Source organism: Arvicanthis niloticus, chromosome 24 (assembly GCF_011762505.2).
Source record: "Arvicanthis niloticus isolate mArvNil1 chromosome 24, mArvNil1.pat.X, whole genome shotgun sequence".
Taxonomy (NCBI): Eukaryota; Metazoa; Chordata; class Mammalia; order Rodentia; family Muridae; genus Arvicanthis; species Arvicanthis niloticus.
Window position 1 is genome coordinate 34,707,265 of NC_133432.1, and position 17,856 is coordinate 34,725,120.

A 17,856-nucleotide genomic window follows, 5' to 3' on the forward strand; every position below is an offset into this window, starting at 1 on the left:
TGGTTTTGTTGTTTTGTTTTTTGACATTTATTTATTTGTCCTACAGGGAGGGAATGTCATGGCACATGTGTAAAGGTCAGACAGCTTGTTGAAATTGCTTCTCCCCTTCAGCACTACATAAACTGGGTGTAGCTGACATGCCTATAATTCCAGCCCTGGTGAGGTGGAGGCAGGAGGGTCGTAAGTCAAGGTCAACTTCTAATACATAGCACTTTTACTTACATCGGTTGTAAGCAATGCACTATAAGCAAAAGCAAAAATGTCAGAATTTACCTTACCTCAGAGCTGGAGAGATGGCCCAACAATTAGGAGCACTGGCTGCTTTCACAAAGGACCTGGGTATTCCAAGCACCCTTATCAGGCAGCCCATAACTGTAAACTCCAGCTCCCGGGGATCTGATGCCCTCTTTTGGCTTCTGAGGGCACTTGCTCAAATGTGGTACACATACATTCATGCAAGCACACATACACACACAAAATAAATAAATTCTTTTTTAAAAAATCTACCCTATCACCAACAAAGCTGATTTTCTTGGAACAAGTGAAAACATGTAAATGTATAGTCTTCTCAGTGAATAAATTAACAGACCTAGTGGAAAATATCCTGTCGATTCCGATTTCATCTGTCTTCTAAAGTGTTTGTGAAGTAATCCTATACCGTAACAGCTACAGAAGAGATACGGGATAGGTTTTTGCTTGAAATTGGATTCTCAAGCACTCATTTACGCAACACTAAACTGTAGTTGCTGCACAGAACTAGGTAAACAAGCAAATTGACAAGTATTTGCCATCCTTGCTTCAGTTTCATTTTGATACAGAAAGAACTGTTTGAAAATCTATAGATTGGCTAGCCATGGGGGCACAGGCCAATAATCTTAACACTGGGCTGTGGAAATAGGTGCGTCACCAGTTATAAGTTAGTCTGAGCTACGTAATGAGTACCTGTCTCAAAAGCAGTTTTGTTGCTGGGCAGTGGTGGCACACACCTTTAATCACAGCACTTGGGAGGCAGAGGCAGGCGGATTTCTGAGTTCGAGGCCAGCCTAGTCTACAGAGTGAGTTCCAGGACAGCCAGGGCTAAACAGAGAAACCCTGTCTTGAAAAAAATCTGAGAGAGAGAGGAAGAAGAGAGAGGAAGAAGAGAGAGAGAGAGAGAGAGAGAGAGAATGAACCAGGCCAGCCAGAGCTACATACTGAGATCCTGACTCAAACAAAACAAAACAATACAACACAACAAAACAAAAAAAAAAAACAAAAACAAAGCTATAACAAACAACAAACCCCAGACAAACAAACAATCCCAAATACTCTTCATGTAATAATCTTCAAACTTGGTTTTAGAAACTTAACTTCACGATCTTTATTTAGAAGGAGGAGCAGTTAAAACAAGCAATCAGGGACCAGTGAGATGGCTAACTAGGTAAAAGCATTTGCTGTGCAGTTAGAGGCAGGAGAATCCCAGAGAGCTTATGGATGGGCTAGCCTGCTGTATGCATCAGAAAAACATTGGAGATCCTGCCTCAGATGAGATGGAAGAGGAGGCTGTCCTCTGACCTCCATATGTATTCTGTTGCATGAAAACACCCTCATTGATACACACACACACACACACACACACACACACACACATTTGCATGTCTTGCATAAATTTGTTTCTGACACTTCTCAGTTTTGACTTACTTGTAGTTTTACGGACTGAGGAAAAACTTTAAATGTAGCAACTCCGGGACTAAAACAGGAAGACTGTAAGGAAGTCTATCAGCTGGAGGAGTCACCATGCTTACAAAGAGCTTTGTTTTCATGCTTGACTTTGCTATTTCCACCTAATCTGCAGACGACCAACAAGATATGTTCTCAGCACAGAGTTGAATATTGATACTTTAAAATGAAGGTCCAGATTGCAATATATTTTTCCGTAACTAAAAAACTAAGTATCTATTATTTTTGTCTTGCTTGTTTATAAGATAAGGCTGCAACAGTGGCTTTAACTTGGACGATTTTTTTTTTTTTAATCTAACTACAGTCTTAGCTTGTAGCTTGGTGAAGTAGTTTGGGATTTAATGAACTTGACATTAAAGCCAGCTTTGTGAATGGCTTAATGGTTGAGAAGTAGGATTACTGAGTCTGGTGGTGCAGGTTGGAAATTCCAGCGTCTGGAAGGCTACATCAGGATCAGGATTTCAAGGCCATTTTGACTACATAGCGACTCTGAAGCCAGGCTGGGCCTATGCGAGACCCTGATTTATTTGCTTATAGAAACAACAAAACTGCCTTTTTTTTGGGGGGGGGGGGCGGGGGAGGGTTTGAGACAGGGTTTCCCTGTGTAGCCCTGGCTGTCCTGGAACTCACTCTGTAGACCAGGCTGGCCTTGAACTCAGAAATCCACCTGCCTCTGCCTCCCAAGTGCTGAGATTAAAGGGGTGCACCACCACTGCCCAGCCTGGTACTCTCTATGTAGACCAGGTTGTCTGCAAATTTACAGAGACTCACCTACCTCTGTCTCCCCAGCACTGGGATTAAAGAGGTTTAAATACTCACTAATATGTTTAGAGTATGGGCGGTAGTGTAGGAGAGCCCCAGAACACGGTAAGCATGGACATTGGTTTAAAAGTATGAAATCATTGGGGGTGGAGAGATGACTCAGTAGGAAAAGTGTTTGCTGTACAAGCATGAGGGCCTGAGTTTAGATCCCCAGCACCCAAGCAGAAAGTTGAGCAAAGCATTGTGGGCCTTTGCTCCCAGCACTGAAGATCCACAGATGGACCGGCTTGCTGGCCAGCCAGCCTGCCTAATCTTATCAGCCCCAGTTCAAGTGAGAGACATTGTCTCAAATAGTAAGGTGGAGAGCGATTCAGGGAGACACCCAACATTGATTCCTGGCGCGCGCGCGCGCACACACACACACACACACACACACACACACACACACACACAGTATGAATTGTTAAACAAGCTTCCAGAAAAATGTTTCAAGACTTTCAGGTGTCCTCAGCTCTCAGGGTCAGCCAGAGACTAGCTTTAAGTACCATTTGGAAAGCAGCCTAATGAGAAATCCCTGGCTTGAGACTTCCCAACCCTGTAACAGAACCCCTGAGGCTAGCCTCCAATGGGACCAGCTCAGGTGTTGTCATCTATGAGCCAGGAAAATGGTGGCTGAGAACAAAGTAAAGTGAGAAGAAAGGGTAGTGTTGGGGGTCAGGCAAGGGCAAGCGAATCTGAACTCTTGTTTCTCCTGGAGGAAAAAGTCAAAACAATTTCAAAATGAGCCTGTTTGTGTTGTGCTGTAACAGCAAGCAGTCTGAGCTTTGTAACCCAGTTCAACTGTCTCGTCTTCTCTTGCTTGCTTGTATTTAGATTTCTCTTATTGTGACTGAATGCCCAGCAGCAGAAGATAAATTATGTAAGAGTAATTTTTAAGCTAACATTTAATCTAGTGGCAGGAAGTGGCACTGTGCCACAGTGAGATGGCAGAGGCCAGAGGATAACCTTCAGGAATTGGTCTCTCTCCTTCTACCACATATGTCCTGAAGATGGAACTGAGGTCATCCATGAACATGCCTTTACTGGCTCAGAAAAAATGTAGCCCAAGTTGATCGAAAACTCTCAGCGTAGCCAAAGCTGGCCTCGAACTTCTGATACGAGTGCTCCTGTCTCTCCAGCGTTGGGGTTTCAGATGTGCACCACTGTGTCTGACTCATGTGTGAGTGATCTTATGCTGGCTAAAATCTTTCTGAAGAATATCAATTTCAGAGTTAGCTGGATTGCTGAGAAGACAATCCCCAGCAGGACAATAATATTTAGTTACAATGCTTACATGCTTTTAAAAACAGATTCCAAAACGAACAAACAAAAATAATTCCCCTGTTCCCTCGTGTACAGTGTTAGTGTGGGTTACTCAGTGTTTGAGGACACCGGAGATCTTTGGAAAGACTTGCACTGGTCCTACTACCTACCTTGCTGAAGGAAAAAAAAAAAAAAAAACAACAAAACCACTCATTTGTAGCTGGGTATAATTGTACACATCCTTAATCCTCCTGCCTCTGAGGAAGCAGACACAGGTGGATCTTTGCTAGGTTAAGACCAGCATGGTCTCTCATAGGGATAAATGTTGAAATCCTATCCCAAAACAAAACAAAAACCTATCATAATTAATATTGTTAACTTGGCAAGATCTAGAGACACCATGGAAACAAACTTCCAGCCTGTCTGTGAGGAATTATCTAGATTAGATTAATTGAAATAAGAAGATCCACCATAAATGTGGGTGGCCCCATCCCCCAGACTAGAGTGCTAGACCAAAGAAAAAGGAGAAAGTGAGCTGAGCCACAGCGCTTAACTCTCTTCACTTCCCCGGGGTCAATGCTATGTGAGCAGCTGCCTGGCTCTAGCTACTGTGACTTCCCACCATGATGGACTGTGCACCCTCAGACGGTGAGCCAACTTAACCCTTTCCTTCCTTAAGTTGCTTTTATCATATATTTTGTCACAGCAGGGAGACAAGTAACTAAAACACCCATACATCAGCCAATGATGAGAAATTATTTTATTGGGTGATTTTTAAAAGGCATCGTCTGCCAGAGGGGGCGCTTACAGACATCATCAGAACCTACCCACATCCACCAAGGAAGAAGAGCCACAAACCATTGTATTCCCTCAAGCTAGGAGCACGTTGCAGAAGGGCTTCAGGGAGACTCGGTAAATTAGTTCGGGATAGGTTGGGGAGCTTCCCAGTCCCAGGGCTTTTGAAACCTTCTGGCAGAATGCCCCTTCCTCTCTTTCTTCCATAGACTTGGGCCTTAAGAATGCACCATTTCCTGGAATTCTAGAATAGAAGATGAGAGACCAGACTCAACACAGGTGGCTCAGGGTTTTGCAGGTGTGCTGTTGCCCTGAGAATTCTGAAGCGGGAAGAGATGGATGAAATAAATTCCCAGAGAAACACAGTCCCATTCGGGATGTGTCTGGAAGATACTGTGAGCATTAGTGACACAGCTCAAGAGAGTCTGCAGCATCCTGCCCAGCTTTCTGCATTCCCTGGGCAGCTCTAGTTGGCCTCAAATTGAATATCCTTTTGCCCCAGTCTCCAAAGTGCTGCCATTGCAGGCATTTGCCAAATGCCTAGCTTTCTGTACTTTTTTTTCTTTTTTTTTTTTTGAAACAGGGTCTAATGTAGACTTCTGGTCTCAGACTTTCTATACAGCCAAGAATGATCTTGAACTCCTGCCTTCTTATCCTCCTGCCTCCACATCCCAGGTGTGGAACTGCAAGTCTGTGCAGCAATATGCACTGCTTTCTCTACATAATCTGTATGTGTGCATGTGCACATGTATGTGCAAGTGTATGGGATGTGTATGTGTGGATGTACATGTATGTACATGCACAGAAGCCAAAGGTTGACATCAGGTGTCTTTCTCAATTGTTCTCCACCTTATGCATTGAGGTTGGGTCTCTTACTGGAACCTAGAACTCATAGATCTATCTAATCTAGCTTGTCAGCTTTCTCCAGGGATCCCCTGTCTTCCCCCCTCAAGTGAGGCCTGGGATTACAGGTGGGCCACTAGGGTCTCCCAGCTTTTCCCTAGGTCCTGGGGATTTGAACTTTGGTCGTTACACTTGCATGGCAGATGCTTTAGACCTGCTGAACCATCACCCCAGCCCCATGCATAATCATATTTAACAAATACCTTCATATCTACAGCCCCTTGGGTTAGGGCTCAACTCAGTCATTTTTCTCCAGCAACGGGGAAATTTGGAATAATTGCTCACGGTAAATCTGTGATGTATTATCTGGTTCGTTTCAGATAAACGTAGGGGTTTTCCTTCACTGTTCTGTAGCTGTTATATTATTCAGTAGAGTAGAGCTTTAAACAAAATTTCCTTCATCGAGACCTAATCTTAGCCTTCCCCTCAAAGTTTATATTACTAAAAGAAATATACTGAGAGCCGTGTGTGTGTGTGTGTGTGTGTGTGTTTGTGTGTGTGTGTGTGTGTGTGTGTGTGTGTGATGTAGCTGTGAGCCCACAAAGGATGGAGGAGGATATCAAGTGTCCTACTGTCACCCTCCACCTTATTCTCTTGAGTCCGGCTCTCTCACTGAACCTGGAGCCAGCTAGGCTGGAAGACAGCAAGCCACAGTGTTTCCCTGTCTCCACTTCTGACAGTGCTTGGATTCAGGTTTGCTCATGGCCATGCCTGGCTTTTTGCATGGACGCTGGGGTCCAAGCTCAGGTCCTCAGGCCTGTGCATCAAACATCCTTGTTCATCTCTCAAGTCCTGGTGCTAATAAACTGCCTGGTACACAGCGACATGGAAATGGAGATTTGCTTTCTATTAACTAGCCCAGCTTTTATCTGTTTACACATCTTTCGGGGTTGTGCTTTTTGTAAATTATCATTTTAAAATTTGAGACAGGGTCTTGCTGCCATAGCCAAGGCTAGCCTGGAATTAATAAGACAACCAAGCCTGACCTTAAACTACACAGCTTTCCTTTTTTGTTGTTTTGTTTTGTTTTGTTTTGTTTTGTTTTTTGAGACATGGTTTCTCTGTGTAGCCCTGGCTGTCCTAGAACTCACTCTGTAGACCAGGCTGGCCTCGAACTCAGAAATCTGCCTTTCAAGTGCTGGGATTAAAGGCGTGCACCACCACAGCTTTCCAAATTATTATGCACATGTGCCACCAAGCTGGGCTTCCCAGGTATGTTTAAATACACCAAGCCTCCTTCGTCTGAGCTATTTCATCTAGGGTACCTATAGAAGCTGCATTAACTCACGTAGTGACTTATGATAGCATATTTTAGTAAGGACCTAAAGTTAGGCTTGTTGCTGCTTGCCTGCAATCACAGCACCAGAGAGGCGGTGGCAGGAAAATTAGGAGTTCAAAGTCAGCTCCACTACATACCAAGTTCAAGACCAGCCAGGGCTATACAGGAGACCCTACCCCCAAAAGACAAACAAAAGAATCTACTTTAGCATTTTTCATTCTCTCTAATTGGTGCCACAAACAGGATTCCCCACACTACCTTCTGAATCGTTGCTTAAACGGACATGTAAGCAGCTTGATAAAATCAAACATAAGCAACCCTATGATGGTTGAATCTGGTACTCTGCACATAGATGACACCGTGGACAGCGGTTGGTTTGTTGTCACTATTGTTAGTGGTGGTGGTGATGTGTGTGTGTATACATGCCTATGCATGTACACACATGTATATGTAGAGGCTAACACCATTACTTCCCTCGATTGCCCTCCCCCTTATTCTTTGGGCAGGTGGGAGGGGATAGGGTCTCTCCTGAAGACCTAGACTCACTGACTCGGCTAGGTTGGGTGGTGATAACCCCCTGGGATCCACCTGTCTCCATGACTTCCCCCTCCCCCAGGTGCCATTATCACAGGTGCATGCCACCATGCCCAGCTTTTAACACAGCTGTCAGGGCTCTGAACTCAGGTCCTAACACTTGTGGGGCAAGCAGTCATGACTGCGCCATCTCCCGGGCCATGTCCTCTGTTTAATACCATGTACTGGTGGACAGTAAGCTGTCTTTGTTTAAAGCCTGGCAGACAGCTCTTGCATTATTTTTAAGCTGGACCAAAGCATCTCATAAGATAGTTTGGAAGGCCAAGTGGTCAGCTAGTCCCTTCATCTGGGGGCGGGGGTATTCTTTCAAAGTTCATAGGTAGTGACCAGTTCATAGTTCCGGTGTAACACAAAAGTGTGCGTGTGTGTATGTGTGTTGAGACACACTCCTGTAACCTGTAACCTGTAACCTGTAATCCTGGCTGAGCTTGAGTGCCTTATGTTGCCCAGGCTAGCCCCAAACTCACTGCAGTACTCCTATCTCGGCCTCTAAAGTGCTGGGGTTACAGGTGTGAGCTATTATTGTCTTCCAGAATTGTGTGTTTACATGAATGGAAGTCAGAAGACAGCTTTGGAGAGTTTGTTTCTCTTCCTATTGTGTAGGCCCCAGGGAGGAGAACACAGCTTGCCAGACTTGGTAGTCGTGTATCACCAGCCCTATCCCAGAGTCTGTGTGTGTTGAGGGGTGGGCAGTGCTGGGGACCCATTTCAGACGTACTAAGCAGGAGCTGGACCCATGAGCTCCATCCCCAGTGATACCGTATGGTCTGAGCACAGCTGGCGAGCTTGCCCGTTCACACTCTGCAGATGAAAAGACTGAATTCATCGGAACTCAGAACCCTCCACCTCGGGTGTCCCCTGTGCCGTCTGCCTTAGACACTGTGCAGGAGCAGACCTACCGTCGGCCCCGATCTTCCCGTCTCCGTCATTGTCGGCTGCATCCATCAAGGACTTGGTCTCTGACTCAGTCAGTTCCCGAGCGTCGCTCTGGAACTTCTGTAGGAAATACCTGCAGTACCACAAAAAGCTGGTGGTAAGCTCCCGAAAGACCGTGTGCTCTCTGCCCGCCCTCACTCACTCACTGTCCCCTTCCCTCTTCCTCTCTCCTCTTCTTGAGTTCATGTATCTGACAGCCACAAACATCAGTCAAGGTCTAGGGAGCACGGCTCTCCTTTGCCATAGAAACCGATGCTCGACATCTATCTTTAAGAATTTTGTTGTTTCATTTACAGGAGGAAATCCCTTGAACAAATCTCCCTTTGTACCTAGTCTTCAATGCCACACTCACTGCCCCCTGTGGGTAGAAGGATGGACGATTTACATTCAATGAACTTCAGATGAACACCCAATGCCAGAGCCAGCCATGGAGAAAGTATGGAGCCAAGAGGGGGCACCGTCCACCCCGCCCCATCCGTCCACCGTACACCCCGCCCCATCCGTCCACCGTCCACCCCGCCCCATCCATCCATGTTGAGAGGCTCAGTACACAGCTTACTTGAGCTCCACTTCATCCAGGTATCCACTCTGGTCGTTGTCTATGAACCGGAAGATATCCTTCACTTGGCTGGCGGACATCTTGGAGAGGCCGGATGTCTGGAAGAACTTTTGTGGTTCAAAGGTGTCTGGGTCTAAAGGACGGAGACTAGGTTATCCTGAGGCTCGGTGGCTCGGTGGGTCACATTCTGGATTTGTGCCCAGGTAATGAAAACACAGGCCACTGAAATACTTTCCTAACACCCCTCAAGCTACGTGGATACTTGACTCTCCCAAGTCTGGGTGGTCTGTGATGTCACCTTGTCCCTTCTGCTCCAGGCTACCCTCTCTCTGCTCCAGGCTACCCCTTTCCTTTTAATTTTGTTCCTCTTTCCTGGCTCTGCTCAGTGTTTTCCCCAGCCCTCCTCACTCAATAAGCTGCCACGTGATTGGTGGGAAACAGATTCAAACATGCTTAAGAGAATAAGTGCATTGACTTACTCTTGTTTGTGGCTAGTCTGGAACCTACTATATAGCTCAGGCTAACCCTACTACTCAGCTACAACCCCATCTAGCCTTTTTTCTACTGAGACTTTTTTTTTTCCTGTATGGGGAATTGAACTTGGGGCCTTGTGCATACAAGGCAAGTGCTCTACCACTAAGCTACATTCTCAGCCCCCAGTGACTTCCCCCTCTACCCCTTTTAGTAAATTCCTTTCCTTTTATGTAAATACAACCACATACTCAGGTCTCCTAATTCCTATCACGTTAGTGCTCTAACTTAGAGCAGTTCCACTGTCAGATTGTGCAAATCTTTCAGCAATTTCATCATTGCTGCTTTGCTGGAGGTGGGAACAGGTCTTCCTGGTGTCTCCTGTCACCTTTATTATTTGTTTGTTTGTCTGCTTTTGAGACAAGGATCCAAGTAGCCCCAGTGGGCCACAAGCTCCCTCTGAAGCCAGGAATGATCTCAAACTCCTGATCCTCCTGCTTCCATCTCCCTAGTGTGAGGAGTACAGGTGTGTATCACCTGTCTACACAGTGCTGGGGATGGAACCCAGGTCTTCATGTGTGCTATACAGACACGACTACAACTACACCCCCTTGTTTTTATTCTGAGACAAGATCTCACTCTGGAGTCCAGGCTTCCCTGGAACGTGCTCTCCTTCCGCCCCAGCACCACCACGGCCTGCTCCTCCAGGCCCCTGTCACCTTGGCATTCCTGCAGGGCTGCCGCAATGTCATCAGCACTCAGAATGTCCGTGATGCTCATTTTCTACCTGGCGAAACAGAAGTAACAAGGTGTGAGCCTCGGTGACAGAGAAACGGGAAGAGCACACTTCCTCAGCCCCTCGCCAACACTGTGTATCTCTAGGATTTTACGATGTGGCCGTAAGCACCTGTTAAGCTATGGGACAGACAGAGTACTAAACCAAACCCAGATACAGAAAAGACTACAGCTACCTCTTGACTACATGATTGCTCCTGAATTCACTCCAAAATTGAAGTTAAAGAAAAGAAAAGAAAGGAAAGGAAAGGAAAGGAAAGGAAAAGAAAAGAAGACCAAGTTGATCATGGTGTGCATACTTGCAATTCCAATACTCAGAAAGAAGGAGGAGGAGGAAGAGGAGGAGGAGGATGAAGAGGAGGAGGAGAAAGAGGAAAAGGATGAAGAGGATGATGAAGAAGAAGAAGAAGAGGAGAAGGAGGAGGAGGAGGAGGAGGAGGAGGAGGAGGAGGAGGAGGAGGAAGCAGGAGCAGAAACAGGATGCTCAGGAATCCGAAAGCGCCCTTGACTACATAGTGAACTCCAGACCAGCCTGAGCTATATGGCCCAGTCTTTTAAAATTCTAAAAGCAAATAAAAGTGTTTTTTTCTTAAAGTCCAATCTTCTTGTAAAAATGACACTTATCTAATCAGTCACCATAGGCAGCTACGGGTCATTTAAACATTAGCCATGTTATAAACACAACAGCCCTGTCATGCATCAGCCAGAGAATCCCAATACCACAGACCCCCTGTGGAAGATTAGCCCATGGGGCAGAGGTGAAAATCCTCCCCAGCGCCAAGTGTAATGAAGTTTGTGTAGAGAAGATCTTGGGGTCTGCTAGGCCCACCGGCTACTCACCAATTTAGATTTATAATCAATGTGGAGAAAGAGTTGTAGGAACAGACCAGAAAAACAAAGCAGATGGTCTTTCACCACCTTATATAGGACTGAAACTGTGATCGCTCAGCCTCTTAGATTTCACGTTTAGGGCTCAAGTGTGTGAGGCTCAAGTGTCTTTACCTTAGTAATGAAACCTCAAACACTCCCTGTCTGTCTTTTCTATTTATAGAAGGGTGGGTAGGGACAGCCAATTAAGAGAGAAAAAAAAAAAATACAAAAACAAAACCTCAACAAACCTTAACTAAGGTTTCAGTTCTGTAAATAAACCCGCTTGGTGAAGTGTGGAGCCTGCTAGGGGTGAGATACGGCTGAAATGAGGTAAGAACACTGGGGTGCTCTATGAACTGAAGACTCCCCAGATGTTAGTGGCTGCTGTTTGCAGATGCGCAAGGCTGACAGCCCTCTAAGGTGAAAAACCTCAAAAGTCAGTGTCGCCAAGGTCTTGGTTACATAATTTTCTTACCAACGTCTTGATTTGGGCATTGCCCTGTTAAATCTGAAACCAAGTGAGACACCAAATGTGTCCGTGTCGAGCTGTGTTGTTTTTGACACAATCAAGTATTCCACAAACTGACCAAGTCTCTAAGAATGGTGGCTCACAACTATCTGTAACAGGATCTGATGCTTCTGATGTGTGTCTGAAAGACAGCTACAGTGTACTCATATATATTAAATAAGTAAATAAATAAATAAATAAATAAATCTTTTTTTAAAAGTGTCGGGGAGTTCCCTGTGTAACTCTGACTGTCCTGGAACTCACTCTATAGACCAGACCAGGCTGGCCTTGAATTCACAGAGATCCACCTGCCTCTGCCTCCAGAGTGCTGGGATTAAAGGCACGCACCACCACTGCTGGGCTTGGCTCCATTTTCTTAACCACATTGTATGTATGTGTATGTATGAACGCATATTATGTTAACGTGTTTGTGTGGGTACCCACATGTGTGTGTAGACAGAGGTCAATGTCCAATATCTTTCTCAGTTGTCCTCCACTTTATTTTCTTTGAGAGTCTCTCAGTAAGCCCTAGGACCCAGCCAGACTTGTTGGTGCTGACTTTCAGGGATCCTTGTGTCTCCACCTCCCCAGTGCTGGGGTTAGGGGTTTGCTGCCACACCTGCTTTTTAATGTAGGTTCTTGTGTTCATGCTTGTGTTACACACAGAGCCATCTCTCTGGCCCTGCTCACTTCTTTGAAGTGTGCATGCAAGACTGGTGTCTGTATGCATTATGCAATAGAACTGAATACCTTATTCATTCTGAAAATAATTGTCCTGTATAATGTGCAGTTAGGCTCTCCTGCCTCAACCTTCTCAGTAGCTAGAATTACAGGCCTGTACCCCAAACCCATCTCAATGTTTCCTTCTTCTTAAACGCTGAATTCAGGCTTGTTTGAATTTTTATTTTTTTAATATTTTTGTTTTGTTTTGTTTTTCGAGACAGGGTTTCTCTGTGTAGCCCTGGCTGTCCTGGAACTCACTCTGTAGACCAGGCTGGCCTTGAACTCAGAAATCCACCTGCCTCTGCCTCCCAAGTGCTGGGATTAAAGGGGTGTGCCACCACTGCCCGGTATGAATTTTTAAATTTATTTGTTTATTTTTATTGTATGCTTATGGATGTTTTGCCTGCCTGTATATCTGTGTACCAGAAGCAAGCACTGAATTCCCTGGAACTGAAGTTATGGTGGCTCAGTTGAGAGCCACCATGTGGGTCCTGGGAACTAAGCCTGGTCCTCTGTAAAAGTAGCCAGTGTTCTTAACCACTGAGCCATCTCTCCAGGCCCCTTTTTGTGGTTTTGCCTGTAATCCTAGCACATGGGCAGGTAACTACCAAACCCTGCTAAAAGGTGTGTCCCACGATAACCTCTTCAGCATCTGACTACCATTATGTGCTGCCCATGGCCAGCAACTTTTCTGACAGAAAATGAAGATAATGGATTGTGGTGAGCACCTGTGATCCTACTACGCAGGAGGCTGAGATAGAAGGTACGGCCTCAGGTACAGACTGAGATCCTGTCTCATTCAAATGAGGACAGGTCTGAAGAGGAGTTCAGCTGTAGAGTGCTTTCTTCACAAGCAAGAGGAAACAATTTGATCCCCAGAACCCACATAAGAAAGCAGAGCATTGTGGAACACACTTGTAGTACCAAAACTAGGGTAGCAGAGATGGGGCATCCTGGGCTCACTGACCAACCAATCTAGCCTACCCTGTGGGTTCAAAGCCAGTGAGGGATCCTGTATCATAAACACCTGAAGAACCACACCCAAGGCCAACTGCTGGCTCCACATACAACACATATACCCAAAAGGAAGAAAGACATAGAGAGACCACACAATCAGAAGTGGCTGGCTTGGTGGTACGTGCCCATGTGTTAGGATTAGAGGCAAAATCCAAAAGTGGGGCCTGGAAAGATGGCTCAGTGATTGAGAGCACTGGCTGCTTTTGCAGAGGCAGTCAGGCATTGGTGTGGGGAGCAAATGTGGTCCCAAGTGAATGTGCATTGCTGGCCACAGCCACAGCCGTGTCACAGACAGATGCCTCAGCCCTGCGGGAGTGGCAAAGCCCACCCCCCCACCCCCCCCACCCCCCGTGAGACGGTGTGCAACAGAGCTTTCTCCCCGGGATGTTTATGGCCTGAAGACCGCTCCCCACAGAGAGTGTTCCACCTGCTTAGCTAAGCCTGCCAGCTTCTTTAGCTGTATACAATACCCCTGCCTCCATGGTATCTGTATGTAATACTCTGCCTCTGTGTTATCTATATGTAATATTTCTGCCTCCATGGTATCTGTATGTAATAACCCTGTCTCCATGTTTATCTGTATGTAATAACCCTGTCTCCATGTTTATCTGTATGTAATAACCCTGTCTCCATGTTTATCTGTATGTAATAACCCTGTCTCCATGTTATCTGTATGTAATAACCCTGTCTCCATGTTATCTGTATGTAATAACCCTGTCTCCATGTTATCTGTAGGTAATAAACCTGTCTCCATGTTTATCTGTATGTAATAACCCTGTCTCCATGTTTATCTGTATGTAATAACCCTGTCTCCATGTTATCTATATGTAATATTTCTGTCTCCATGTTATCTGTATGTAATGACCCTGTCTCCATGTTTATCTGTATGTAATACCCCTGCCTCCCTATTCAACTGTCTATAATAAATACAATAACCGCTGGGGTGCTGAGGCTTCTTCATCCAAGATCTCAGACTACGTGCTCCCAGCTTTTCCGTATCTGTGAGTCTCTCCTTTCTTCATTCTCTAGTTGCTCTTAGACAGGGATCCAAGACCCAAGCTAATCAAGGATGAGACACATTGGGACAGAAGTTAAAAGAACTGTCAGTTCTAACCAAGTCCTGCCTGTTTGGGGCTGCTTGTTACAGAGGTCTGTGTTTGCTGTTCTAGACTGTTTGCTAAAAGCATCGCTGGGGGAAGGGATGGAGACATAGACTCTGGGGGCTTGCTGGCCAGCCAATGTAGCTAAACTGGCAAAATTTGGGTTCAGTGAAGAGACACCCAAAAATCATTGTCTGGCCTCTACATGCACAGGGACAGACTGACACGCACACGTGCACTCATGCACATACACACGGGTGTGGGGAGAGGGAGAGAGAGGGAGAAGTGTGGGGAGAGGGAGAGAGAGGGAGAGGTGCATTCCTGTAATCTCCACACTGGGGAGGTAGGGTGGGATCCCTGGGGCTAACTGGACCATCAGTGAGCTCCAAAGTGAGAGACCTACAAAGTGAAAAGTGATTGAGGCGAGGTCCTGCAGTGCATACCTCTAATCCCAGCACTAGAGAGGTGGAAGCAGGTGCATCTCTGTAAGTTCCAGGCCACCCTGGGCCACACAATGAGACCCTGGCTCAAGGGGGGAAAAAAGAGAAAGATTGAGGAAGATACCATCGTTAACCTTGGGCTTCAACATGCACGTGCACATGCATGCACATACGCACACAAGTTGATTCAGCCTGACAGACTTAGGGCATGATGTGGTCACTGTTAAATGCACTCATCCACCATGTCTTTCAAAGCCTCAACTCATGTGGCAATGTCTGCTTTCTCCCTGTCTAACTAGTCAAGGTCTCCTTTGTCCTCTGGGTGTATATTTGTTTGGGGTTTTAAAATTTGTTTGTTTGTTTGGGTTTTTTGAGGTTTGTTTACTTTTGATGTGTGTGTGTGCGTAGTGTTTTGGTTTTTCAAGACAGGGTTTTTCTGTGTAGCCCTGCTATCCAGCACTCTGTAGGTCAGGCTGGTCTTGAACTCAAAGATCCATCTGCCTCTGTCTCCTGAGTGCTGGGATTAAAGGTGGGCACCACCACCTTGGGCATGTGTTTTGTGTTTTGAGAGCAATTATGTGTCATTAATAAAAATTCAACTCTAGGGAGCAAAAACATCTCAGCCAAAAAAAAAAAAAAAAAAATTCACTGCATCTTGGCTTTCTGGTTAGCAGTAAAAAAGATAACTCCCAGTGCTTAATAATTTAGCCTTTTGGGTGAAGTTCTCCTTAGAATAGGTCAAAAGCATAGATAATTCACAGGTTCCTGAACTGTGCTGCCCAGCTGTGCAAACACTGGCCAAAAAACACCTTATGCGCTTACAAAGAGGCTCAAGGTGTCTGGATCAAGTGACTGGGTCACAGTGAAACCAAATCTGGTCGATGGGAGTCCCAGGTCATGGTTGAAAGTATCCAACAACAACACAGCCTGTTGTGTTTCCCCAGTTTCTTCAGGCTGAACTACGCAATCCAAATTCCTTCAAATTCAGAGAAATCAGACCCTACCCTCGGTGTCCTTTCTCCCATTGTTCAGCGGGTCGCCAAGTCCCTGCTGTCCTACCTCTTTATGCCCTAGCATTTTACTCTTGGAGAGATGAGGTCTATTTTTAAGTTTTCTCTATTTTATATGACTGTCTTGTGTGTGCGCGCACGAACACCCATGTGCATGTGCCTGCATGCACCAGTGCTTGTGTATCTGCATCGTGAGCATGCCTGGTGGCCACAGAGTTCAGAAGAGGACATCAGACACCCCTCAGGGGTTATGGATGGTTGTGAGCCGCCATGTGGGTGCTGGGAATGGAACCCAGGTCCTTTGCAAGAACAGTAAGTGCTCTTAACTGCGGAGTCATCTCTCCACACTGGTGATGGCTTATCTTGATTGTTGAGTTGATTGGCTTAATGAAGCACACCTGTGCCTGTGAAGAAACTAGGAGCCTTGACCTAGTCGCTTTAATCCACAGATGGATTCTAGTTTTCCTGTGCTGGGGAACAAACCCAGAGCCTCACACGTACAAGTCAAGCATGCACCAACTAGCCTTGTGCCAGTCTTGGGTTCCAATTCTGAATAAACTATCAGAGGAAGTCGAACTGAAGCTCTGTTAGGGGAAGCAAGTCCTGGACGAGTGTCACTGGGAGGTACTTCTTGCCTCTGCCTCCTGTTTCTCTCTGCTTCTTGGCAGCCATGATGAGAGTTCCTTGGCTCCTCCCACCTTCCCCACCATGATGGGCTGACTCAGATGAAACCGTGAGTTAAAAATCTTTCTTCTTTTTAAGTCGCTTATCCTCAAGTGTTCTGTGATAGCAACGAGAAAGCTAAAATAAAGATCTTCTTTCCTCAAGGAAGCAAATTGTTCTTTTTCTCCCTTTTATTTCTGTTTCCGTGTTTTTTCTTCTTCTTTCTCTTTTCTCTCTTCCTTCCTTCCTTAAAGACTAGGTCTCATTAAAGGTATGTGCCACAACACCCAGTGGAATCGGTCATGTCAGTTCTGCCTAAGCCAGCTCCTCCCTGTCTACTCTGGGTCCTTTCCTGCTCACTTAAGAACATTCTCTCCATTTCTCTTCCCTCCTCTTCCTACATCCGAACATTTTTGCTCCCCAATAGATCATGCTGTAGATAAAAAGTGAGCACAAGAGCACATGCTTGGCATTATCAATCTTCAGAGATGCAGACTGAAACCACAATGGACTCACTATACGCCAAAAGAAGATGGTGACCGTGAAAAAGACATGGCAGTGTCAGGGGGCGAGCATGGAAAGACAAAGGGTTTTTTCCTGAGTAAACAAGAAATGCTACCTAAGTGACAGACTCTTGTTCTTTCACAACCTCCACCACTAACTCCTCTTTCTCATCTTCTTCTTCCTTCCTTCATCCTCCTAATCCTCCTCCTCTTTGTTTTTGTGCAGTACCTAGAGTCTCCCTAGGCCAGGCAAATGCTCTACCACTGAGCCACACCCCAACCCCTCACTGGGGGATTCTAGGCAGGTGTTCTACCACTGAGCCACACCCCAGCCCCTCACTGGGGATTCTAGGCAGGTGCTCTACCACTGAACCACACCCCAGCCCCTCACTGGGGGATTCTAGGCAGGGGCTCTACCACTGAACCACACCCCAGCCCCTCACTGGGGGATTCTAGGCAGGGGCTCTACCACTGAGCCACACCCCAGCCCCTCACTGGGGGATTCTAGGCAGGGGCTCTACCACTGAGCCACACCCCAGCCCCTCACTGGGGGATTCTAGGCAGGGGCTCTACCACTGAGCCACGCCCCAGCCCCTCACTGGGGGATTCTAGGCAGGGGCTCTACCACTGAGCCACACCCCAGCCCCTCACTGGGGGATTCTAGGCAGGGGCTCTACCACTGAGCCACGCCCCAGCCCCTCACTAGGGAATTCTAGGCAAATGCTCTACCACTGAGCCACACCCCAGCCCCTCACTGGGGGATTCTAGGCAAGTGTTCTACCACTGAGCCACACCCCAGCCCCTCACTGGGGGATTCTAGGCAGGGGCTCTACCACTGAGCCACGCCCAGCCCCTCACTGGGGGATTCTAGGCAGGGGCTCTACCACTGAGCCACACCCCATCCTTT

General features: G+C 46.4%; 1 protein-coding gene across 1 annotated transcript; it reads right to left on the minus strand.

Annotated features, from left to right (window-relative positions):
- Positions 1-4,555: 4,555 nt before the first annotated feature.
- LOC143437486 (oncomodulin) lies at positions 4,556-11,079 on the minus strand. The gene is made up of 5 exons (XM_076922267.1): positions 10,956-11,079; positions 10,040-10,107; positions 8,850-8,982; positions 8,254-8,363; positions 4,556-4,822 (listed from the first exon to the last, which is right to left on the minus strand). The coding sequence occupies exons 2-5, from the start codon at positions 10,098-10,100 to the stop codon at positions 4,797-4,799; spliced, it is 330 nt and encodes a 109-aa protein (XP_076778382.1). The 5' UTR covers positions 10,101-10,107; positions 10,956-11,079; the 3' UTR covers positions 4,556-4,796.
- Between the last annotated feature and the right edge of the window lie 6,777 nt (positions 11,080-17,856).

Bases quoted from the DNA above. Each gene is read 5' to 3' on its own strand.
- LOC143437486 (XM_076922267.1), bottom strand. From the start codon at position 10,100: ATGAGCATCACGGACATTCTGAGTGCTGATGACATTGCGGCAGCCCTG. The intron at 8,983-10,039 runs GTGACAGGGGCC...TCCGTCCTTTAG, and splicing joins AGCCCTGCAGGAATGCCAAG to ACCCAGACACCTTTGAACCA. The intron at 4,823-8,253 runs GTAGGTCTGCTC...CTTCTATTCTAG, and splicing joins CGGGAAGATCGGGGCCGACG to AATTCCAGGAAATGGTGCAT.